Source organism: Dromaius novaehollandiae, chromosome 20, assembly GCF_036370855.1.
Source record: "Dromaius novaehollandiae isolate bDroNov1 chromosome 20, bDroNov1.hap1, whole genome shotgun sequence".
In the NCBI taxonomy this organism is placed as follows: domain Eukaryota; kingdom Metazoa; phylum Chordata; class Aves; order Casuariiformes; family Dromaiidae; genus Dromaius; species Dromaius novaehollandiae.
In genome coordinates, this window is record NC_088117.1 from 1,479,332 (window position 1) to 1,504,050 (window position 24,719).

A 24,719-nucleotide genomic window follows, 5' to 3' on the forward strand; every position below is an offset into this window, starting at 1 on the left:
TATCAGTAGCAGACTCAAAATAAAGAAAAGTGGAATTTTTTTTCACGTAAGTCAAATATATCCTTTGAAGTCTCAGAGCTTATTGACACAGACTGTTACAGAGGTTAAATGCTTAAAAAAAGTTTAAGTTAAAGTTAAATTTAGAAGAATGAAAATGAGGAGCTAGACACGTCTGTGAACAGATTCACGAGTGACTATTAAACACAAAATCCTGACATGGTCTCTGCAGAGGAAACCCATACACTGCTGATAGCAGGCACTAGGCTGGTGACGATCACTGTCTGTGTCCTGTTTATTCATTCTCCTGCCTGGCCTTCTGCTGCCAGTCATATTTGGAAACAGGGAGCAGAGCAGAGCTTCGTCTGATGCTCTACATCCTGGAGGACCAAAGCAAGGCCAGGGTGGGGCTGCTGAGTCTTGGAGGGCACCGGGGTCTTATGCTGGGCCCTCTGCACAGGGGTGGCTTTTCCCACTTTGGGAGGACTCAGAAAACTGTGCCACCATGGACTGCTGCTGCATGTGGCAGAGCTGGGAGTGTCTCCTCCTTCTTCACGGTGTGGTGGGCTCTCCAGTCTGCTTGCAGAGTATGAAAGAGCCCTCCTGGTCTTAATCATGGAGAACAGGAAGGGTGGAGGTTTCCAGTGGGATGCTCATGCACAGCCTGATGGTCCTACAAAGAAAAGCCTGTCTCAGCCCAGGAAAAATCACTCCTTTGGGGAAGAAACCAGAGCACATCCTGGGCTGATGGTATCCAGCAGCAGAGCCATTGTAATGCAGCAGCCTGCGGCGAGCGTGAGCAAGGAGAGCAGGCCAAAGACACATGGATCGCAAGGACTTAGTGCAGGCTGGGCTCCTCTGAGTGCCTCTATGCCCAGACACCACAGTGATGGGCAGGAAGCGCTGAAGAAACCTGAGGACCAGAGCAATGCATGCTGGGTGCCAGACTGTGATGGACTGTGGTAAAAATGGCTTGCTTAGAAAAAAATATCAAGAAGTGAGCCAGCCTGCAAGGAGCTGAGAAGTGTGTGACCATCCAGCTTGCAACCCAGCCGGGCTGGAAGCCATGTCCTCTTTCAAACTCTTCTCCTTGGTGATATCTCCGTGTTTATTATTTTGTTCACTGTTTTATCCCTCTGTGTAAGCAAGCTCTCGAAACGTCCTGCTCACGGAGCCAGGGGCCAACCTTCCTTGGCTCGGTGCTCCGTGTGGAAACACATTACATTATTCACTTGTGACCCTACTAAAAACAACCTCTCTATATATAATGTCCAGGCTCCTCAGGGCCGTCACAAACTCCTTGTGATGATTAAAAGCAGTGATGTATTCGTTACAGTTAATCTTGGTGGATGAGACTTTACTGGATCTTTTCTGTTGTTCAGGGTGTTCTTGCCTCTCACCAAACCCATCTCCGGGCGCTCAGTGCTACAGACACCATGGCCAAAGCAGGCGAGAGCCCTCATGCCTACCTGAGCGCTCACAGCCCCCGGCCCTGTCATGCCTGCACCGTCCCAGAGCCTGGCTGGGACAAGGATGACACCCGCAGCGGGACGGGATGGGGCTGAGCCTGGGGCAGCAGCAGGGGCAGTGCCCGGGGGGCAGGATGGGGCTGAGCCTGGGGCAGGATGATGCTCAAGAGGAGCAGGATGGGGCTGAGCCTGGGGCAGCAGCAGGGGCAGTGCCCGGGGGGCAGGATGGGGCTGAGCTGCAGGGCAGGGCTGATGTGCAGAGAGGCAGGAGAGGGCGAAGTCCAAGGTAGGTGATGCCTGCCTGGGGCAGGGCAGGGCTGAGCCCGGGGAAGGGGTGATGAGTGCAGGGGGGTGGCAGGACTAGGCTGAGCGTAGACGCGGGCAGGGGTGATGCCTGCAAGGGCAGGATGAGGCTGAGCCGGGACCAGGGGTGATGCCCAGGGAATAGAGGACAGTCCTGAGCCCCGGGGCAGGGACAGGGACAGGGGCGATGACCAGGGGGGACAGGAGAGGGCTGAGCCTGCACAGGGGCGATGCCCGGGGTGCGGGACAGGACGGAGCTGAGTCCCAGGGCAGGGGCGATGCCCCGGGGGAGCCGGGACGGAGCTGAGCCCCGAGGCGGGGGCGATGCCCCGGGGGGGCCGGGCCGGGGCTGAGCCCCGAGGCAGGGGTGATGGCCGCGAGGAGCAGGGGCAGGAGCGGTGCCCGGTGCCGGCTGCCCGCAGCCCGGCTGGGCCCGGTGTCCCGCTCGGCTGGGCCGGGGCGGCGGTGACTCAGCCGGGAGAGGCGGGGGAGGAGGAGGAGGAGGAGCAGCAGCAGCCGCAGCAGCAGCAGGAGACGCCGCTGCCGCTCACCTGCCGCCGCCGTCCGCCGAGCCGCGGCAGCGCCCGCCCGGCCCCGCCGCCGCCGCCGCCCGCCATGGCCCGCCGCGTCGCCGCCGTCCTGCTGCTCCTCGCCCTCGGCTGCCTCCTGGGCATCCTGCTGCTCTGCCTGGGCTCCGGCGACACGCGCGGCCCGCCGGGCTTCAAGGTGAGCGGCACCGGGCGGGGCGGGGGGACGGAGGGGGTCAGGGGCACCGGGCACCGGCGGCGGCTGGGAGGAAGGGGCGGCAGTGGGTGCCGGGGGGGCACTGGGGCACCAGGGCGTCGGCGAGTGCCGGCAGAGAGCCAGGGGATCCCCAGAGCCAGGAGAGGTACCGGGATGTGGGGGATGCCCAGAGCCAGGAGAGGTACTGGGATCCGAGGGATCCTCAGAGCCAGGAGAGGTACCGGGATGTGGGGGATGCCCAGAGCCAGGAGAGGTACTGGGATCCGAGGGATCCCCAGAGCCAGGAGAGGTACCGGGATGTGGGGGATCCCCAGAGTCAGGAGAGGTATCGGGATGTGGGGGATCCCCAGAGCCAGGAGAGGTACCGGGACTGGGGGATCCCCAGAGCCAGGAGGACACCAGGATGCCCAGGACCCCCGGAGCTAGGAGAGGTGCTGGGATTCGGGGACCCCCAGTGCTGGGAGATGGCACCCAGAGCTGGGGACCGCAGAGCTAAGGCAGCGCTTTGGGCAGAAGCAGGATGAGCTCCCCCTTGCCTGGGATGCCGCAGGATGATGCTCCCCAGCGTCTGCGGCCAGCAAGCCCTGCAGCGAGGCAGAGCTGCATCCTGCTGCCTTGCCTCTCTCACCTAAGCTCAGCACTCAATTTTTCAAAGACATCTTTAGAAAGAAAAATCGCAGTGCCTTGCTGAGATGCAGTTCCCCCCAGCCCAGAGCAGCTGCGTCAGCAGCAGCTCCTGTGGCTTTTTCTGCAGACAGGGGAAACCCTCTGACCGTCCCGGCGTTACCCGGCGTTTCTGGCCTCAAGCTGCATTGCCTTAGCTAGTGCTGGAGGAAAAGAAACGCACTGTCCCATGAAAAAAAGAGTGTCTTTTTTTTTTTCTTCATTGAAAATTCAGATACTGAAAGAAGTTCCCAAAGAATTTCTTCTGGCAAAGTCCCCAAATGCACTCTTTTGCAGCTTGGGTCTTTTGTTTTAAAAAGGTCTTATATTTTCAGCAACAAACTAAACTATTCCATGGGGAATAGACCCTTGTCTTGGAAAATGGTGTGTCCCAAATCCCCATTTTCTCGTAAAAACCAACTTGCTGGCAAACTTTGAGCCAGCCTGAATCCCAGACGCGTTGCCTTCTTTCAGGGTTTCTCAGAAGTAATGAAGATTAGGCTTTGGAAAATGATCTGGATTAGCCAAGATCTGGATTAGTTTTCTGGTTGTTATTATAACTAGTACTTAACCCCTTTCTTCGTTGCCCACAGCTCTGTGCCGTGGTGTGCTGGGCTTTATTCACAGCTGGTGTCAAGCCTGGTTTTCTCTCTTTGGACATAGGGAAATTTGATTGACACTTGCCAAGGTCTGCCAGTATTTGCTGCATTTCCAACAATTTAGGAAGCTTTATCTCTTCCTGATGTTAAGTGCTACCTGGAGCTTTGCTTTTAAACGAACTCTATTTGCCAGGATATGTTTCCTGTGCTTTTTCTCCTGCGGGGTGATGCTCTGGTAGGATCTCTGCAGTCTCCACGGTTGGTTGGGGCTGGGCGGCTGTGCCTTTGCCTGGCCGAGTGCCCCGAAAGCGGGCACAGCTCCTGGGCTCGCTGCAGCCCGGACGAGCAGCGCCTCTGTCCGAGGCTCAGCAACCCCGACGGGGAGCTGGAGGCTTTGCATCACTGTGGGATGTGGCAAGCGCACATGAGCTCTGGTGCGGTGATCGCGGAGATGCTTTCTGCCCATTAATGTTCAAGGCAGTTATCACCACGGTGCTTTTTCCTGTGGGGTTGGCAGCAAGCAGGCGCAGAGGCAGTGGGTTTTGCACGGAGCTCGGGGCTGCTTTGGAGATGCAAAGCTTTGACTTTTGTCTTCTTCTAACTCAGCCAGAAACATGCTGATGCTATTTAGGTGAGAGATGTAAGATGAAGATCTTGTTTTGCACGTGGTCAAAACCCTGGCCAGCCCAGGACCACAGCCCCGTTGCTGAGGAGTCGTGCTGGGTTTGGCCCAGACGTTGCTCCTCACCCCTCACCGGTGGAAGGAAGCCCCCAAGCTCAGCGTCCCTTTGGGGCTCATTATTTCCCCCCCGCTCTCTTTCTTGTCCGGTCTTCTCCTTGGGGAATAAGTGGCTGGCTCAGGCGTGCTGTCGCCATGCCAGGTCTCCAGGGGACCCCACATGGAGGTGGCCCAGCCTCATGGCAGTGGGGAGCACCATGGCTGCAGTCATGTCCCATGGGCTCCTGCCCACCTGGGCATCAGCCCGAGGATCAGGCCTTGCACTGTTTGCACGTGAGCTTCGAGCACACTCAACCTGCAGTGATGACCATGTCCGACAGCACCCCGTATCAGCAAACTGCCCACTGGTGGGGCTGGGGACAGGGAGCTCAGGGATGTGGGGGCAGAGGCATCCTGTAGGTTTTAGGGATGGCGGCTGGAGTCGAGCCACAGCAGCATTTGGTCCTGCTCTTGCTAAGGCAGACACAAAGCTCTGTTTCTCCCCTTTCCAGCTCCAATCTTTGCTTGGAGTATGCCCTAAAAATACCCCAGGCTATTTATCCTGTCGCCCGAGGGAATGATGGCGGGAGAGCTGCGTCCTCCTTCCCTTGGGGGCTGAGCCTTTTCGCTCTCCCACCTGCCGCGAGGGAGAAGAGGGCGGCGGAGATGCTGGGAAGGGGCTTGACTGCATGCAGGGTCTCACTGCTGGTGTTTGGATGAGGCCCTGGGTGCTGCGTGGGGGAAAGCAAGGGGACATGTCATCAGGGAAAGCCCTGCCATGGTCCCCCACGGCCTGGTGGGAGGCTGCAGTGAGTGGGGCTGTTCTCAGCACCCTCCTCGGCTCCCTCACAGCCGCCTTGTGCGAGATGCTGGCCGTTTCTCAGCACCAGGCTCCCCTACCCTTTCACCTGCAGCTCCCGGAGGAGGCACTGGAGTGATGCATGCATCTCGCAGGCCTTTCCTGATATCCGGAACACCAGCCAGAGCCTGCAGCACTTTGGGGCCGCAGGATGTGCTTGCTTAGTGGTTAGAGGTATGCATTCACTGGCAGGAACCCCCAACCATCGCCCTTGACCCTGCCGCCCTGTGACCTTTTGGGATGTCAGTGCCCTCTGCGTCCTCCTCCGTAGGGAGGGTATTGGGCCACGTGGAAGTGCTTTTGGGATGGTGCAAACCATGGCGCTGGGCCAGGGTTATGCTGCTGCAGCCGGGCAGAGCCTGCTGGGGCTGGAGCTGCCGGCAGCGAGGTGACTTAGTGTGCAGCACGGGCTCGAGCGACGCGAGTGCCAGTGTCCCCATGGCTTGTCCCTGAGCTGGGAGCCGCTACATGGGACCAGGGGGCTGCCCATGGCCAGGGGCTGTCCCCCTCCCAGGCCACCCTGTGCAATCCCTAGGGACTGGTGGCGGGGTCCCGTAGTTGGAAAAATCGTGCTCCATGAGACGCTGGTATTGCAGGACTCTCCTGCGGGCCAGCACTGGGGCCAGTACATGTGCGTGCGAAGCCCCCACCAAGCCCTGGGCTCCAGCAGCCGAGCAGGACCCGGCCGATGAAGGGAGTGATAGGAGCCAGGCACGAGCATGGGAGACTGCCAAGATGTTACCGTGTCCCTTCCAGTTCTCATTTCCAGCACGTTTGTTGGCAGGAGCAGGAAACCTCATTTGGAATAGCTCAGCGCAGTGCTTATGCTGAAAATCACTAACAAGATGTACTTCAGAGCAGCGTTTCTTTCTCCAAAGGCCTCTTTTGTGTGCTAGGCTTTTGCAGATGACCCACAAGAGATGCTCGGTGCTGCTAGGGTACATTGCAATTAGGCGCTTGCAGGCCAGCCCGGACTTTGATCGCTTTGCGCTAATTAAAGCAATGGCTTGGACAAACCAGCGAAGTATCAAGAGCTCACTTTGGACCTTGCCTTTGGGAGAGTGCCGTGCTGGGTTTCTGGGGCCTCTGCATCCCCAATTCCCATGCCCCTCGGCATAGCGAGCCCCACGGCCCGCCTGGCGTGCGCCATTCGCGCTGTCACAGCAGCCACCGCTGCGGGTGGCTGGCTGGATCCCGGATTCCTGCGCTGATGCTTTGGGAACGTGTGTAACCCCAGGGCTGGGGACGTAGCAGGCTGCCCTTTGCATCTGGGGACCTCTCCTGGCCGTGTGGGGCTGCATCTCCCCACGGGTGCATGCACGTGTGAGTGCGAGCGGCCCTTTCCCCCTGCACGGGGATGCCCCAGGCGTGGGAGTGCGGTGCGGAGATTGCAGGGCCTGCCGCCGCTCCAGTGCAGGGGTGGCGGGGCTGGCGGCTTGGCTCTGCGCCGGGCACTCCCGCAGCCGACCGCGCTACGGCAGTTCGTGTTACCGCATGTCCGTTACCTCGACTCACCCTGCCGCCTGCTTCTTGCAGCGCCCGCGCCCGGCCTGTGCCCCCATGGCAGGTTGGCAGGTCCCTGCAGAGTGTCTCTTGCCCACGAGTCCTCAGGCTGCTGCAATGATGAGGTCTGGCCTGTTACAAATCCTTGGGTGCAAGATCCAGATCCCTAAGGCATTTACAGCAAAGGGTGCTGGGATGTGTCCGCTTGAGGGTGGCTCGTTCTGCAAACTGCCCCGGCTGGGAGGTGTGGGAGCCTCCCTGTAGGAGAGCCGTTCCTCAGGCTCTAGCCAGGGTCAGCGATGCACCGAAACGCAAGTTCTCCGTTCTGCCAGGGAACATGTGCCTTAAGGCAGCCTGGCTCCTGAACAGACGTCGGCAAAGGAAATCTGCAGGCGTAAAGGCAAGTTGAGCATGGTGAAGGCAGGTGGGAGTTCTCCCCGGGGCGGTGAGCCGCTGTCTCCCTTGCTCCTGCAAAGCTCTGGCCTGGCTCAGTGCAACAGGTTGGTGTCACTTCTCTCATCCAGTCACCTTGCCCCAGGTGAAAGCTGTGCGTGCTCTGCTTCCTGTGGGGCTCAGCAGGCAGTGGGGCTGTCCCCGGGCACACTGTGTGCACACACACACACACGCACACACGCGCACGCCCACACTCACCCACAGCCCCAGGCACACTCCTGCACGCAGGCCCCACGCACACGCGCATGCGTGCACACCCTCACGCGCACGTGCGCATATGCCTGCACATCTCTGCACACCCACCTGCAACCCCTCACGTGCACGCACACCCACATGTGTACACCTACATGCACGCTCACACACATGCTCACACAACTAACACACACATTCACACCCACACAACAAACACACACATATTCACACCTGCATGCATACGCACTCACATCCCCCCACGCACCCCTAAGCACACACACACGCACATATCCATGCATGCGCACCCGCACTCACACACCCTCCTACGTGCATGCAGACACGCCACATGCACATCTACACACGCATGCACACTCGTACGTACCCCGCCATGCACACACACACATGCACACCCGTATGTACCCTGCCATGCACACACATGCATGCACACCCGCTCTCTGCGTGGCTGCAAGGAGAGTGCAGCAAAGTCAGCCCTGGAGCAGAAATCCTCAGGACGAGCCTTCCATGGTGGGATGTTTCCCTCTCTGCCATGGGCACATGGGGCTTCCCTCACCCATCCGGGGTCCGGCCTCACGTCCAAGCCTGCGTGGGCCACATCTGTCCCTGCCATGGGGTCGATCCCACGACCCCAGCCCAGTAGCACTGCTCCCACTGGGCCATTCCCATTCCCATCTCTGGTTTGTGGTACCGGTTGTCGTCCATTCTGCGAGCACTCGTCCTCGCTGCCTTCCACTTCGGCATTTCTTAGCCCATTCCACCCATGAGTTATCCCCATTTCCAGCCCTCGTGCCCCCTTTGGTGGGCTCCTGCCTTCCCCGGCTCTGGGCCTACAAATTTAACAAGTTTCCACCCCTTGTATCACCTCAGGGTCACTGAAGACATTAGCAGCACAACCCCAGGCTGCTCCTGGGCTCCCAGCTCTGCACGGCCTTTGGCTTTGCCAGCCAACTTCGCCTTCCAGGACAGCTTTCTCACCGCGTAATACTAGAGTCACGCAGGATGAGTCTCAGCTTGCTCAGAGCTTTGCTAAGCCTCTGCTGGCCCCTACCTGCACCTCACTGGGGCTGTGTCTGGGTTCTCTAGCTGGCAGCGAGGGAGCTTGAGTTTGGCTTTCTGCGGGTTGTGCAAAGCCGGTGATGGTTGCTGGTGCAAAGCCGAAGCCCAGCGCTGTCCTCTCTGCTACATGCAAAGCCCCCTGGAAAGCGGGTCTGCTGGGGCCCTATTGGAGGTGGCATGGAGGTGGCACTGTGTGACTGTGGTGGACACCAAGGGGCTGGGCACGGCCTCTTGGGGGGCACCTCGGGGGTTTTGCCTGAGTTTGCTTTGCTTATCACCCCTGCCCTCCTCCCCAGTCACCAAGGCCACCGCTGGCAGCAGTTGTGGGCACATGCGTGGCGGCTGTGGGGCTGGGGCACATGTGTGGTGGCTGCAGGGCTCATGAGCACATGCATGGTGACTGCAGGGCTCGTGGGCACGTGTGGTGGCTGCAGGGCTCATGAGCACGTGCATGGTGACTGCAGGGCTCGTGGGCACGTGTGGTAGCTGCAGGGCTCGTGGGCACACACATGTTGTCTGCAGGGCTCGTGGGCACACATCACAGCTGCAGGGCTCATGGACACATGTGGTGGCTGCAGGGCTTGTGCACACATGCACGGTGGATGCCATCAGGGGATCCCCAGGCCAGGCAGCACCTTGATTTGACCCCTCTCTTGAGGTGCCCACTGTGCCGCAGGGCCCGGGCGGCAAGGCAGGATCCGTGCAGGGAATGCCCGCCCGTCCGCCCAGCAGCAATGGGGACTGGGACGTGGCAGGAGGGCACATCTGGCCCAGCCCTATGGAGGCAGCCACACCAGAGGGCTGCCTTGTCCCCAGGGTGGATAGAGGGGCTGGGGGTTGAGCCATGGGATGGGGCGCTGGAGTCTGTCCCCAAACTCTGGGCAGCCTTGCAGAGGTGCTCGGCACGGTATTGCCTGTCCTGGCCACCTCCCGAAATACTGCAGGTATCCCTGAAGTACCAGGGACGGCCAGCTCCTAGGGACGCCAGGGCAAACTTTCAGCCTGTTTTATCACCTGCTAATTACGTCTTGCATGAGATTATGCATCTGGACAGAGCTTTCCGCGGCAGGGGACCCAGCTTTTGGCCTGAGCACCCAGCGTGTCTACCAGGGATGCCCCAGACAGGCTCCGGGCCTGCAAACCTTGCAGCCGAAACCCCTGCTGATTGCTATTAGCCTCATTAGGGCAAAGGAGGGGATGTGCCCTGATTGCCTAGTAGGCCGGGTTGCCCTATAGCGCAGCCCAGGGATTTCCTGCAGTGGCGGCATGGGCAGGGAGAGGTGCAAGCACCCATGGGCAGGGTGCCAGGGGGACTCTGGGTGCTCTTTGGGGCTGCATGGCGCAGTCTTGCAGGGAGAGGAGCAGCTTGCCTCTGGCCAAGGGGCCCACCATGGACTTTTGGCAGAGCTTTATTGCATGTAGAAAAGGTCATTTTTTGAGCCAGGCTTAAGGCTTAAGTGGTTTCACCCCAGAGAGATGCTTTGTTTGGGCTGAGTTGAAATATGCCTTGTTTTGATCCTAAAATGAGCAGCCTCCTGTCCAGCGGACAAGCAGCTTGGGCTGGCACATGGGAAGGACCAGGACAGGGTGGCCCGGTGCCTGCGGGCTGGAAAGGGCCAGCTGAAAGGCGGGGTGGAGGGGTGCAGCCGGGGGCTGCCACCCTGGGGCCAGGCGGCTGAGGACAGTGCAGAGGCAGCTCCTCCCTGGGAGCTCTGGAAACCTTGTTTGGCGGGAGAGAGCGGGTTATTTATAGCAGGAGAACGGCGAGCCATACATGGGCAGGGAGTGATGAGGCGGCCGGCTGCCCGTCTTTGGAGAGCCGCATCGCTGAGGGGCCTCTCCCAGGTGTCTCTCTCTTGCTTGCCCGGAGGGACCTGCTGGCAAGGAGGGATGCTGGGGGGAGGGACAGCAGAGCAAGCGATGGAAAGAAACGTACCTTCTGCCTCCATGGTCACGGAGGTGAGATGGTCCCCAGGCCCAAAAAGTCGGAGTCCCCTTGCTGAACCAAGCACTGCCCCAGGGTGTCTGGTGGCCCCCGGCCAAGGAGAGCACCCAGCTCCCAGCCATGTCCCAGGCAGGGCAAGAACAAGGTGGATGTGAGTCCCAAGAGGGTGGGTTTGGTCCAAGATCTTGCCAGCCCTGAGCTTCAGCTATGCAAGATGATGCTCCTCTAACTTGCACAGAGGGCGTTTCTTGGACAGGAACCAGCAGATCTTTCAGCTGCAACAACCTCCCTTGAAACGACTGGTCTGAGGCGGTCAGAGGGGCTCTCTGGTCCTCCAGGCCTGACCATCTCCCTCTTTGCCTGCAGTATGGCATTGTGCTGGATGCTGGTTCCTCCCACACAGCCATGTTCATCTACAAGTGGCCTGCAGACAAGGAGAATGACACCGGGGTGGTCAGTGAGCACAGCATGTGCGACGTAGAAGGTAAGGGCCATCCCAGCCTTTGGGGGTGGGCATCCAGCAGGCATCCAGCAGCGATGGCTGGCACATCCCTTGCTGGCAGCACTGCCGTGGCAGTGCGAATGCCCCTGCAACGGCCCAGCTGGCCTGGCACTGGATCTGCAGTGAATGTTTGGCCTGCTAAGACTGTATTTTCACCAGGTGCTGTGAGGTGTTAAAAGGGAGTCCTGCTCCGCTCCCAAAACAGACCCTGTTTCTCCCAGGCTTGCAACTATGCATGCCTGCAGTTTGCCTTATGCCTGGCAGGCATCAAACCCCTGAGAACCAATGTGGCTCACTAACTAGCCTAGCGAAGAGCAAGGGGTGGTTTTCCACCACCTGTTCAACCAGGCTTTCCTGGGCTGTCAGCTGATGAGGAATGTAGTGTAAGTTGGGGAGATGTGGCTGAACTCTGGTCGTCAGGACAGCTCCTTGCCCACAGAAATCCAGGCAGAGTCCTTGGTGCCTGCCCTTCAAACAGCCTTGGAGGGGGCTGAGCTGGCACAGGCACCCAAGGGTGCCTCGGGGCAATGCTGCTCACTGGGCATCTTCCTACGGTGTGCATGGCTCCAGGGGAGCAATGCTGTTTCCTTCTCTGCAGGTCCAGGCATCTCCAGCTACAACACCAACCCTCCAGGTGCTGGGCAAAGCTTAGTCCACTGCCTGAACCAGGCTCTGAAAGATGTGCCCAAGGAGAAGCACGTGAGCACCCCGCTCTACCTGGGTGCCACAGCTGGCATGCGCCTGCTCAAGTGAGTTTTTCCTCCAGTGGCACCGGCTCCACGGCCTCAAACACTGCCTGGGAGGCCCTGGCATGGGCCCTGCCACACTACCCTGTGGTCCTGTCACCCATTACAGGGAGGGGGAGAAGGTGAAGGAAAACTGCCACGTTTCCCCCTTTGCCAAAGTTCTTCCCTGCTTTCTTGCTGCCCTAAAGCACTGGGTGTGTTGCCTTTGTGGAGATATTTTGAGTCTAGCTGCTCTGGGGCTTTCTCCAGGGAAAGCCAAGCTGTCTGAGATGCTCTGCAGGACACGGTCAGCACACTCCTCTGCATCCCTGGACGCTGGCTGAAAAGCGGGTGATGAAGGACTGGCAGGGCCAGCACCAGGATAACCCACCCATTCATTTCTACTTGGCTGTGCCTTTTAGGGCGGACATTTCCTATAGACACCCGGCAGAGGAGGCATCCACCTGCCTGCAGCCAGCTCCTGCTCTGGGCCCCTTGGTGGGGGCCAGGAGGAGGCTGTTAGGGGCAGCGGGGTGCAGAGTGCAGCTCTGGGAGGCCTGGGGACAGCTGTGTAACTCTGCCTTCTTGCACTGCTGAGTGTTTTTGTGTGGCCCACAGCATCACAAACCACCAGGCCTCAGACGCCGTCCTCAACACTGTGACAGCCACCCTGAAGTCATATCCCTTCGATTTCCGTGGGGCAAAGATACTGTCAGGGGAAGAGGAAGGGGTGTTTGGCTGGGTCACAGCAAACTACCTCCTGGAGAACTTCATCAAGGTGAGCAGGAGAATGTGGCGGCCAGCTGGGCTCGCTGTGGTGGCGAGGCCATCCTGGAGCTAACTGCCTCCATGACTTTGCTTCTGTCTTCCTTGCCCAGCGTGGCTGGCTTGGGGAATGGATCCAGCCCAAGAAGAAGACCCTGGGGGCCATGGATCTCGGAGGTGCTTCCACACAGATCACTTTTGAAACCAAGGACACCATCGAAGATCCCCAAAATGAGGTTATGCTGAAGCTGTATGGCCAGGCATACAAAGTGTATACTCACAGCTTCCTCTGCTATGGAAGAGACCAAGTCCTCAGGAGGCTGCTCTCGAAGCTCCTGCAGGTACCGGGATGTGCTCGCCCCAGGATACCAGCCCTCAGTGCCCTGCTGAGTGCACCCTCACCCCAGTCTTTGTAATGGGTGGGAGGCCAGGCACCCCCCGCTCCTCATGAACAGCTCGTTTTGGACCTGTGATTCCCTCCTAGGTTCAATTTTGGGGGATGGGGTAGGGAGAGGAAGAATGACAGAAATTCTGGCATTTCCAGGCCTCATACTTCCTCTGCAGTTTTCTCCTAACCCTGTTCTCTCCAGGACAGTCCCGCTGGACCCGCTGCACACATGTTTCCCAGTAAACCCTTCGGCTTTGCCCCCTAAACCTCTCTCGGGCTCCCAAGGTCTCCTCCCACCTTCCCCGTGAGGTGGTGTGCTCCTCAGCCTGAGCCAAGACACCCCATGTCACCGCGAGATGCTTGCAGCAACTGCCTGCTCCTGTGCTCCTCTGCTTGCTGCTACCTGGGCTTGTCCTCATCATCCCAGTGAGGAAACGAGGGCAGGTGGCACTGCCTTCTGCAGAGGCATGGCGGGGCCAGGATCATGACAGGGCTGATATGGTCTCTGCATTGCTTCCCTGGCAGGCTGGGAACTACCAAGCAACCATCTCCAATCCCTGCTGGCCCATGGGCTACCAGAAAAACCTGACGCTGAGCAGCATCTATGACACCCCCTGCACGGAGAAGGAGAAGCCCGGCATTCCCCTCAGCACTTCTCTCGTCATGGTCGGCGCTGGAAATGGGAACCTCTGCGCTCTGTATGTCAGCAAGCTCTTCGACTTCACCACCTGCCCCTTCTCCCGCTGCTCCTTTGATGGCATTTTCCAGCCTGATGTTTCAGGAAACTTCATCGTAAGTCCCTGCCCAGCATGGTGGCTTGGCTCCTGCAGCAGGCAGGAGTCCCTTGGCCCCCAGACTGCGCGGTGGCAAAGCCAGGGCCCCTGGCTCTGCAAGGATCATTGCTTGTGCCCACAGTGGTTTGAGCAGATCTGCGGCTATGCATGGTGAGAGGGTCTGATCTCCTTGCCCATCCCAGCCTGTCCTACAGATGTTTCTTTTCCTCCATCAGGCCTTCTCTGCCTTCTTCTACACGGTGGACTTTATCCAGACAGTGATGGGGAGACTCGTGCGCTTGCCCAGTGACCTGAAGGATGCTGCCGAGACCATCTGTGCCACTAGTTGGAGTGAGGTGGGATCCCTGGGCATGATGGGGAAGAAAAGGCTGGTTTGTATGGGTCATCGCCCAGGCTCTGAGGGCAGCCCTTTTCTGAGCCCTCGGAGGGGACCTGGTGTCCTGGCATCTTCCCTGCCATGAGGTAGGAAGAGGGTAGGTGACAGCTCCCACATGGGAGCTCAGATGGGGACAGGCCTACTGCCTTGGCTGGCAAGCTGCAGTCACCCAGAGCTTCAGACAGCAGAAACAAAACTCTTTACCTCCCACTCTACTCAGCCCTGGTGAGGCCACATCTGCAGTACTATGTCCAGTTCTGGGCTCCCCAATACAAGAGAGATGTGGAGCTACTGGAGTGAGTCCAGTGAAGGGCTACTAAGATGATGAAGGGACTAGAGCATCTCTCATATGAAGAAAGGCAGAGAGCTGGGCCTGTTGAGCCTGGAAAAGAGAAGACTGGGGCGGGGGGGGATCTTATCCATGTGTATAACTATCTGAAGGGAGGGTGTAAAGTGGATGGGGCCTGACTCTTTTCAGTGGTGCCCAGTGATAGGACAAAAGGCAACGGGCACAAATGGAAACACAGGAAGTGCCATCTGAACATAAGGAAAACCTTTCTTCCTGGGAGGGTAACAGAGCACTGGAACAGGTTGCCCAGAGAGATTGTGGAGTCTCCACCCTTGGAGACATTCAAAAGCTGTCTGGACACAGTCCTGGACAACGTGCTCTAGGTGATCCTGCTTAAGCAGAGAGGTTTGACTAGATGATCTCCAGAGGTCCTTTCCAACCATTCTGTGATTCTGTGATTCTGTGATTCTGCTGGCTTGAACCTTTTCTCTGTCGCCCCATGCATCCCACTCAGCTGCTCCAGAAAGCCCCCAAAATGGAGAAGAGGCTGCCGGATTACTGTGCTATCAGCATGTTCGTTTATTTGCTCACCACCAAAGGCTACAACTTCAACAACCATTCCTTCCCCAACATTGCCTTTCAGAAGAAGGTAGGTAACACAGGAGAACAGCTCCATCCTACAGTACCCATTTGGAATTAGGCCAAAAAAACCCCACAGGAAAGATGGTCCCACACCAAGAAAGGCCCAAACAATGGTTGAGGGAAGATCTTGGGGGACAGAGGCAGGATGGGACTCCCAGTTTCTGTGTGGAAGATGGAAGAAAAAATGAGTTAAACAGACTGCAGGGTGGGTGGTCATGAAGGTCCTCCATTCCCTCAGGACACCAGACATTTTGAACAAGGCTTTGCTCGGGCTTGTTGGGAAGTTATCTTAGGGCAGGATCCCACCTTTGCCAAGTCTTCTCATGTGCATGAGCCATAGGGTAAGCAGCAAAGTGAGGACTAACATGAACAGATAAGATACTGCTGCCATTGAATGAGCCCAGCTCAAGGTGTGGACACTGGCCTACCTGAGACCTGAGGTGGTCATTGCCTCATCCCTGGGCTGACTGGGGCTGCAGGGGGAGCGAGGGCTCAGGGTGCAGCTGACTCCCCCAAACTCCTCTCCTCCACTGGGCTCACAGTGATCTGGTCCCTGGAAGGTCCCTTGAGGCCTGTGGAGGTTGGTTGACCAGGGCAGTGACCATGCCATGCTTTCCACAGGCAGGAGAAACCTCCATTGGCTGGGCTCTGGGCTACATGCTGAACCTCACCAACATGATCCCAGCAGAGGAGCCAGCTTCCCACAAAAGCATATTGTACAACAACTGGGTCATCCTCATCCTGCTCTTTGTGTTCACCACCCTGACGGCATTGGTGACTGCCGTTTGCCTGCTCCGGCGCAGCAAATCCAGTGCAATCTAACCTCAGGGGCAGGACAGGCCTTGCCTGCAGAACTGAGCACCATCCCTCCTGCTGGTGTCTCCACGGCCTGAATACTTGGGATGCAGCCAGTGCTTGGAGACATCTTCCTCTGACACTTGATGTTGTCTGTCACAGAAGGAAAGCTGTCCCTTTTTGCCCTCCCCTTGCTTTCAAGTTGCAGACAGGAGAGGACAGAAGAGGACTGCTGACCCTGCAGAGCTGCAGGAGGAGAACATCTTAAGGGTTTCCCAGTGCTACTCAGGGATAGATCCCAGAGGAGGCTTGAGACTTGGAAAATCAGATCTGGGGCATCTCTCTGCCACCAGATGTGGGCTGGACTGAGCTAATGGAGTCCAGACAACAGCAGGAAGATTTTATTCTCATGTGGATGGAGCTACTTATGCTAGTCCTTATAGCTGATGTCATTAGCCCATCCCCAGAGCACCAGCCAAGTCCTTCAAGTGAGCATCACCCAGGAACTTGTGCTCTTTTCCTGGCTGATGCACAAACCCCGGTGACCTTGCTGAGGGCCACACTGTGGGCCTGGACTTCCATCTGCCTCAGCACAGAGGCTTCAGGTCAGAAATTGGGAGCAGGCAGCTTCCCAGCTCCCCACTTCAGCAACCAGACACTATGTCTTCCTCATTCTGGTGTTTCCTAAGCCAGTCTCCCATTTGCCACAGCCACTGCCTACTCCGCACTCCTCTGTCACAGGGCAAGGCATAAAAAGCCTCTCCCTGCAGGAGAGAGAGGATCTTCAGGCTGCCCTGGTGCATGGCTGAGCCAGCACAGAGATAGCAGACTAGCTGCGGGAGCAGGGCTTTGTGCTGCTTTAGGATTTAAGCCCTGCATCACCAGCCAAGCCAGATAGCTGAGAGGATGTGCCTTCTTTTCCAAATGAGTAAAAACAGGGATATGCAAATGTGCAAAGGGTTTTTTTTTTTTTTTTAATCAGAAATAAATCTTTGTAACCATTCCTAAGGCTTTGTGGCTGTATCAAAGCAACAGGCAGATCCAGCCTAGGTATCCCACAGGGGTAGAGCAGCTCACGAGATCTGCTCTGACACAGTTGCTGTTTGAGCTGTGCCTGAAGGCCTCAATCCGTTGTCTTGTCACTAGAGTGGCAGGGGAAAATCTCTTGGATTCTTCTTAATCCCACCCCAGCCTGGATTCTCATTCTAACCATATTGCTTGACTGACGCCCAATGCTGAGATGCTGTCAGGGTTATATATGCTATACAAGACTGGAAAACCCCCAAGACGGAAAAAGGTAGGTTTGAAACCCTGATCTACATTCAAGCCCGCCTGGAAGTGGAAGAGAGTATTTCAGCCAACCATGGCTGAAAAGTTCATGTTTCCCATGCACTAGAGGTGCAGTCACCCCAAAGACTCAGCACTCAGGTTACAGTTTGTCCCACACATTCACTTTTGCATTCATGAGCTTCCCACACAAAGGAAATCATTTAAGGACCCTCTGGTCTGAGGGGAAATGATTTTGCTATCCAAATGGAGCAGAACAGCAGTCTGAAGGGCTTCAGCAATTTGTTAGCACAGTCATAGGCTTGGCAGTTCACAGAATAAACACGGGATTCATTCAAAGACAGGAAAATTGCACAGGGCCAGTCATAACTCGTCAATCCCATCTGGAAACAGAGCCTTCCACCCCCGCCACCTTCTTCCACATGCTCCAGGAGAAGAGCAGTTTTAATGAGATGTGGTTTGTAGCTCCCCTCCCTGCTCTTGCAGACAGTACAGACTCCACTCCTAATGTTTGCTCACTTACTGAGTTCTTTCCTTGCTCTAACTGAGCTGCTATAATGCTGTGCCTTCCTTAACCTACCCTTTTCTTGCAGCCACTTTGGTTCTAGCCATTCCAATGGTTGCTCCCCACCTCTCTGTATAGGGGCATATGTGATTCCAGTTCAAATGATGGTCTGAACCCCTAAAACCAGTTTCCTTCCCAGGCCTCTCCTCTCCCCAACATGGGAGCTCCCTCGTGTGGCTAGAATCAGGGACTGTCTCTAGCTCTCACGAGCCAGCACTGAAACAAAAGGCAGCATTTCTGTTCTCCCTTTGAAGCTGAACAGCTGCTTTCTGTTCTAAGAAACTGTTTTTCCCTTCAAAACCCAGGCTGGATTTCCCCGTCTAAGAAATGCAGCTGCAGTTGAATTGGAGCTGGACATCCACCAAGAGCAGACACTTTGCTCTAGTCATGGCTTGGGGTTTGTTATTAGGAAGAAATTGAGTAAGAGAATATTAATCTTCCCACATGCCTCTCCAGATGTTGGAGATTCAAGACAGTACCTTTCCCTTCCTGGCTGGCTACAGATCAGGATCAAGAGTCTGAGATTCTGGTTGGGTGATGTGTGCTGAAAGCGAGAAAGACAGGCACTGCACAGGTTGGGGCCTGGACACGCACATCCATCTGCTCCCTTTAGTAGGCAGAGATGACACACCTAGAGGCAGCACTGCTGAAGGGCTCAGGCCAGCTCAGGCCATTTAGGGAGGTGAGAGAAGGCCTTGCTGTTGTGGAGGACAGAGAAGACTGTGACTGACTACACCCAATAAACAAAGCACATGGCAACAGCTCTGCCCCCTCACAGATTAGCCCAAACCCACCCATGTCCAGAGGCATTTCACAGCCTGGTGCTGTCAGATCAAGACTCTGGTCTGACAGCCTCAGAGGGACTGGATCTTTCTGCTCCAACATTTATTGCAGGGGCTGTCTCAAGGCAGCATTTACCACCCACACCCAGCTCTTCCCTACTCATCTCGAGCCTTCACTTCATCCATAGTGTGCACTTTTAGCTCTGGACTTTTATTGCATTCTCCACGTGTGATGCTCACACAGAGGCCACCTGGGAGGGTGGCAGTCTCGCCTCCACCACACTCTCACCGCGTCTGAACTCCTGGGGGCAGCACTACAGCCCCCACCAGTCTCACAGGCAGCAGCAGGTTGTGCAGACAGGAAAGGGTGAAGACGGAGCTGCAACAAGACACAGGCATGGTACTGCACGCTCCACTGGCTACTCCACAACATCCCCATACTTGTTCCTCCTCACTGGTGGTGCCACAGTCTCTCTGCCCTCTGGGCTGGGCAGATTTTCTGCAACAGACAAGAACAAGCTTGTTAGACCCCCAAACTATAGTCTTGCATTTGTCAGGGGTGGGTAGAGAACTACGGGGCCTTGGTGAAGTGTTTAAAGCTTCTTCAGTTTAGCCCAGCCTGGAGAGCATCCCTGCCTGCTCTGCCCTCCATGCTGACCAGCCTGACTTGAGCATTAACGTGGACAGGTCACTCCATCCCCTGCCCTCCTCTTCCTCCTCCAGGAAACCAAAAGCCCTTCATGCTGGTTCTCATGAACTCACACGCACAGGGCCAGGCCAGAAAGCAGATGCGAGCACTTATCTCAGATGCCACCCAGCCCTGCTCAGATATCTGCAGAGCAGGTGACAGGCCCAGAACACAAAGACATAAGAGTGGCAAGACTGGGAGGGGAGCTCTGGCTGCCCTAACACTGCTGCTGCCACAGAGGACTTCTCCGTTCGCACAAAAGTATGTCCCTCAGGTGCAGGGTGCCAGCATAGGATTTACACAGGGATGCTGGCAAAGACTGGAACAGTCACCAGCTTAGTTAAGGAGAGTGCTGTTCTCCAGTTGCAGTACAGCAAGGAGTTGTAGCAGGGAAGAAACAGGCAGAAGCAGCACAAGGAAAGCAGCAGGGAGAGATGTGAAAGGTACCTGGGGGCTGAGACATCCTGCCAGCCATGGCATGCTCCTGTGGGGACTTGCCTGTCTCCAGGAAAATCCAGAAGTCAGAGCATTTCTGCGTCTCAGCTCTGGTTACCATGTAGCTGGCAAGGGATCCTGCAACTGAAGAGAACAAGACGTGCATATCCTCCCAACGTTATGTGCTAAGCAGAGCAGCGGGGAGAACACCCGCCAGCTTCTGAGCTGCTGCAACTGCCTGCACGCAGTTTGTGAGCCTCCCGGGGCCTTGGAGAGCAGCAGCAGGAATTCAAAACACATCAGAGAAAAACCTCCCCCAGATTAAGGCCAATCCATGCCTGCAAACGCCGCCCTACTCCTGCCGCTGAGGCTGCGCGCGGGTGTCAGGCCCAGCTGCTGCTGCCCCGCTCGGCGCCCGGCCCCGCAGGCGCGTCCCGGGGCTCCGCAGGGCAGGGCGGGCGGGCGGGGAGCGCTCACCCACGGCCAGCAGCAGGTTCCACTGCAGCGTGTACGGCAGCTTCTTGTTCAGCAGCTTCTGCAGGGCGAAAGCCGCGCCGGTGCCTGGGAAAGCCGAGGAGCAGTTAGCGGAGGAAGGCTCCGGCCGCAGCGGGAGGGCAGCACGGGGGCCAGGGCTGGGCCTGCCAAGCCCCGCAAAGGGTTTGGGTGCGTCTGACACCTTTCCCCTGCCACCAGCAGCCCGGCTGCCCCTCGGGGCAACGGCGGTGCCGGTGGCACGGTGTGGCACGGGTGACGAGGGGGCAAGGAGGGCCCCAGCTCCCGCAGGGGCCCAAATTTCACCCCCTTCTCTGCCGACGGCCCCGCTCTCCCGCCAGGCCCCTGCCCCGAGGAGGCCTGCGGGCTCGGGGAGGGGGAAAGGGCGGCACCGGGGGGGCCGGGCCGGGCCGGGCCGTACCTGCCACGAAGGTGCCGATGCCCTTCATGAAGGCGTGGGACTGGCAGGCCGCGTACTGCTGCAGGGCCTGCAAGCACACGGTCAGGGCCGGCGGGGGGCACCGGCCCCGCGCCGCCGCCCCCCGCCCGCTCCCCCCCGGGGCCCACCGGGTGCTTGGCGGCGACGCTGTCCTCCACCCGGCGGAGCCCCAGGTTCACCATGGCGCCGCCGCTCCGCTCCGCTCCGCTCCGCCGCGGCGTCACCGTCCCCGTCCCCGCCCCGCGGCGGCCCTGCCCCTTCCGCCGCCGCCATGGCGGAGCCGGCGGGGCCCTTCCGCGTCCTGCTCGCGGGGCCGCTCCGCTACCTCTGCTACTGCCGCCCCGGGCCCGGCGGCACCGTGTAGTGAGTGGGGGGAGCGGGGCCGGGGCCGGGGCCGGGCGGGGGAGCGGGGCCGGGCGGGCCCCCGCGGGGCGGGCGAGCTGCGCCGGGGCTGGCGGCTCCCCTCCGGCGGCGGCCACAGCCTGTGCTGCCCCCGCAGTGTCACCGACGGGCAGGAGGTCTGGGCCGGGGAGCTCGCCGCCCGCCCGCCGCTCGGCCGCGTAGGTACCGGGGCCGCGGGCGGGGAGGGGGGGGGGGCCGGGAAGGGCCTGGGTGGGGGCCGGGGGAGCGGTACGGGCCCGGGCCCGGGCAGGGAGGCCCTGGGTGGGGTTGGGGAGGTGGTTGGGGTCCTGGGAGGCGGGGAAGGCCCTGGGTGGGGGCTGGGGAGGCGAATTGGGGGCTGGGGATGTGGGGAAGGCCCTGGGTGGGGGTTGGAGAGGTGGGTTGTGGGCTAGGGAAGCAGGTTGGGGGCCAGGGAGGTGGGGAAGGCCCTGGGTGGGGGCCAGGAGGTGAGTTGAGGGGTCAGGAAAGCAGGTTGGGGGCTGAGGAGATGGGGAAGGCACTGTTTGGGGGCTGAGCAGGTGGGAAAGGCCCTGGATGGGGGCTGAGGAGCTGTGTTGGGGGCCAAGGAAAAGGTTGGGGACTGAGGAGGTGGGTAAGGCCCTGGGTCGGGGCTGGGGAGGTGATTTGGGAGCTGGGGATGTGGGGAAGGCCCTGGATGGGGGCTGGAAAGCAGGCTGGGGGCTGAGGAGGTGGGGAAGGGCCTGGGTGGGGTGCTGGGGAGGTGTTTTGGGGGCCAAGGAAGCAGGTTGGGGGCTTTGGAGGTGGGGAAGGCCCTGGGTGGGTGCTGGGGAGGTGGGCTGGGGTCCTAGGAGGCAGGGAGGGCCCTGGGTGGGGGTTAGAGAGGTGGTTTGGGGGCCAGGGAGGTGGGGAAGGCCCTGGGTGGGGGCCAGGAGGTGAGTTGGGGTCAGGAAAGCAGGTTAGGGGCTGAGGAGATGGGGAAGGCCCTGGGTGGGGGCTGGGGAGGTGGTTTGGGGGCCAAGGAAGCAGGTTGGGCACTGAGGATGAGGGGAAGGCCCTGGGTGGGGGCTGGGGAGGTGGGTTGGGGTCCTAGGAGGTGGGGAAGGCCCTGGGTGGGGGTTAGAGAGGTGGTTTGGGGGCCTGCGTGGGGGCCAGGAGGTGAGCTGGGGGTCAGGAAAGCAGACTGGGGGCTGAGGAGATGGGGAAGGCCCTGGGGGGGGGGGGGGGCTGTGGGGGTGGTTTGGGGGCTGAGTTGATGGGGAGGGCCCTGGGTGGGGGGTTGGGGAGGGGATTGGGGGCTGGGGATGTGGAGAAGGCCCTGGGTGGGGGCTGGGGAGGTGGCAGGGACCTGGACCTGCACCCCAGGGAAGGGAGGTAGGGAAGGCCCCTTCCTTTCAGGCAGTGCCCTCTCTTTTCAGACATCTCAGAGCACGCCGTGCCTGTCAGAGGACCATAGCATGAAGATCAGGTGGGTCCTCAGGCCTGACCACCTGCTGTGGGAACCTGGACTCCTCTGTGGAGGCAGTCGGAGGCCCTTGCCTCACCCTGCTCTCCTGCCCACAGGGCGGTCTTGGAGCATGGGATGGTCTCCTTGAGCCTGCATGATGATGGCAAGGCTACGCTGCAGCTCCAGGAGGAGGCCTGGTGCTCGACTTTTGATCTCTTCAAGTTGCCGTTCACTGAGGCAAGGACCCAGCTCCAGGCACTGATGTTCGGCTTGGTGGGTTGCGTCAAGAACCTGGAGAAACGTCTTGAAGGTCTGTGCGTGGTTTTGGAGCACGATTAGGGCAGGAGAAGGGTGGGAAGCTGCCAGCTACCTTTATGGTATCATCTCCCTGCCACCAAAGCTGTGCCAAATGAACCAGCTCTGAGAGCCACGTGAGGCAGCAGTTAGGAGGTTGGTGTTCTCCTTGCATCATCCCATGTGGTTTCTGCTCACAGTTCTGGGTGGACTGGCAAGGCAGGATGCAGGTGGTATGGGCTGGGCAGCAGAGGTGCTACCTTTGTCCCATTTGGATTGGCCTGTTCCCAAAGGTGGCCAGAGTCTCCTCCTAGCCATCTTGGGCAGCAGAGGTCTGTGTGGAACCAGAAGAAAGCGTGGCATGTATGTGCGGAAACACAATCTTGTCCCCATGGCTGGCACCACACCGTGATCTCTTTGTGCCTGGAAGTTGCCTTACGGAAGTCTTGTATCTTAGAGCTCTAGGAAGACCCCCAGCAGTGACGACCTGGGTAGAAGTGCTGGGAGGAGAATGCATCTTGTTTTGGCTAAGGGCTCATGTAGGGGAGGGAGCTTGCTGGGGAGGCCCAGGATGCTGCATGCTGTGTTGGGTGTGCGTTGGCACAAGCTCTGACTGTGGTTCACCTCTCAGCAGTGGTGGGCACTCTGGGGTCTTCGTGCAGTCCTGAGAAGAACACTGCCCGGAGCCAGCAGCTCTTCATGCCAGGTAGGCAACTGCCAGCATGCACCCCCAGAACATGGTCCCATTGCTCGTTTGCTCTCTGTTCCCTAGGAGGCTGCTGGTTATCCTGTCCATGTGGTCTCCAGGGCACTCTGAGTCCCTTTTGTTGTGGCTGCTGTTGATTGTCTGCTTTTCTTCTGTGCCAGGGGGGACACCAGGAGCTAGGGCTCAGCACAGTGGCTCTTGGGGTGCCTGGGGTGTGCTGTGCTCCGTTCAGATGCCTGGCATCACCAGGCAGCGTTCCTCACTAGCCTCCAAGAGTTCACACCTCGCTGCTGTTCCAAATTGGAGGCTGTGCCAGATTCTGGCCCTTCATGAGAGGAGAGAAGGCCTCACCTTTCCTTGTCCACCACAGAGCTGGGGCTAGCCAAACTGGACAGCTGGAGGCACACCCTGGGCTCGGGGGGGGGGGGGGGTGGGTGGGGTGGGGGGGGCTATTAAAGCAACCAGCTGACCAACACCTCTTGCCTTCCTCATTCTCTCTTTCTCTGGCTGAAGCAGATCCGAGCTCCAGGAAGAACAGAGGTGCTGGCTCAACTCTGCCAGCCAAGAGGAGGGTTCCAGGAGAGTCTCTCATTAATCCTGGTTTCAAAAGGTAAGTGCTGGTCCAAGGCCTGGTGCAGGGGCTGGGCTGCATGGATTTCCTGCTCTATGTCCTACGGCTGTGCGGGAGCAGGGTTCATGGCTTCGGGTTGGCTTTTGTGCACTGCAGCCTGTGACTGTCCCTCCATCCCCTTCTAGCAAGAAGGCACCGTGTGGAGTGGACTTTGAAGACTCCTGACCTGTGCTGTCCCATCCCCCGACAACTGTCCTACTGGGAGGGTTTTCAGCCACATCTGAGGCTCGTAGTGGTTTTACTGCACCCTGGGCCTGCCGGGCCTCTTGTTACAGGGTGTGAGTGATTGTCTTCCCTCATGATGGACCAAAGAGATGAACAGGGCAACCAGGGCCCAGGGACTGGAACCGGCTCCTGGCAGGTCTCAGAGGGGAGCAGGTCCATGGCTGGTGCTCTGGGAGGACCTTTGGGGGGGGATGGAGTGGGGGAGGTGACAGTAGGGGTGGATGTTTTCCCCTACTGCTTTCCCTGCTGGCAGGGCCACCCATGTACCTCGCTTGGCATGAATTGGTGGGGTTTTTAAAGAACTTTTATATCATGATGTAATTAAAAGACTGGCTGTGCTTAACTTATTGCCAATAAAACTGCTTTTAGCCAAGTGGTCTGTGGAGACCAGGTCAGTGTGATAGTGCATTTGTGTGCCAGTCCAGCCTTCCCTTCCATTGCTTTACAACCCTGTGGACAATTTTGACTGAATCTGAAGGGTCAAGGGCTCAGAGAAGTCACTTCCCTGCCAGTTTTGTGCCCGTGGGCAGGTGGGTGGGTGTTTAGATCTTCCAACCCCATGGAGAGTTGGAA

General features: G+C 58.6%; 3 protein-coding genes across 6 annotated transcripts; 2 read left to right on the plus strand and 1 right to left on the minus strand.

The window, feature by feature from the left end:
• The first annotated feature begins 2,348 nt into the window (after positions 1-2,348).
• On the plus strand, positions 2,349-16,798 carry ENTPD2 (ectonucleoside triphosphate diphosphohydrolase 2). Its single transcript, XM_026106244.2, has 9 exons — positions 2,349-2,495; positions 10,886-11,003; positions 11,620-11,770; positions 12,365-12,524; positions 12,625-12,852; positions 13,425-13,691; positions 13,909-14,028; positions 14,873-15,007; positions 15,622-16,798. The coding sequence occupies exons 1-9, from the start codon at positions 2,385-2,387 to the stop codon at positions 15,820-15,822; spliced, it is 1,491 nt and encodes a 496-aa protein (XP_025962029.2). The 5' UTR covers positions 2,349-2,384; the 3' UTR covers positions 15,823-16,798.
• Positions 16,799-18,619: 1,821 nt separating this feature from the next.
• Positions 18,620-20,752, minus strand: TMEM141 (transmembrane protein 141). The gene is made up of 5 exons (XM_026106245.2): positions 20,612-20,752; positions 20,466-20,532; positions 20,030-20,113; positions 19,565-19,696; positions 18,620-18,928 (listed from the first exon to the last, which is right to left on the minus strand). Exons 1-5 carry the CDS (start codon positions 20,663-20,665, stop codon positions 18,849-18,851), a joined length of 417 nt encoding a protein of 138 aa, XP_025962030.2. The 5' UTR covers positions 20,666-20,752; the 3' UTR covers positions 18,620-18,848.
• PAXX (PAXX non-homologous end joining factor) lies at positions 20,707-24,536 on the plus strand. 4 transcript variants are annotated; one of them, XM_064523533.1, is made up of 7 exons: positions 20,707-20,846; positions 20,983-21,043; positions 22,262-22,311; positions 22,407-22,600; positions 23,216-23,290; positions 23,804-23,900; positions 24,047-24,536. In XM_064523533.1, the coding sequence occupies exons 1-7, from the start codon at positions 20,755-20,757 to the stop codon at positions 24,084-24,086; spliced, it is 609 nt and encodes a 202-aa protein (XP_064379603.1). In that variant the 5' UTR covers positions 20,707-20,754; the 3' UTR covers positions 24,087-24,536. The 4 variants fall into 4 exon arrangements, with proteins under 4 accessions (XP_064379603.1, XP_064379604.1, XP_064379605.1 ...); XM_064523534.1 differs by having other exon boundaries at positions 23,807-23,900; XM_064523535.1 differs by having other exon boundaries at positions 23,219-23,290.
• Positions 24,537-24,719: the final 183 nt, after the last annotated feature.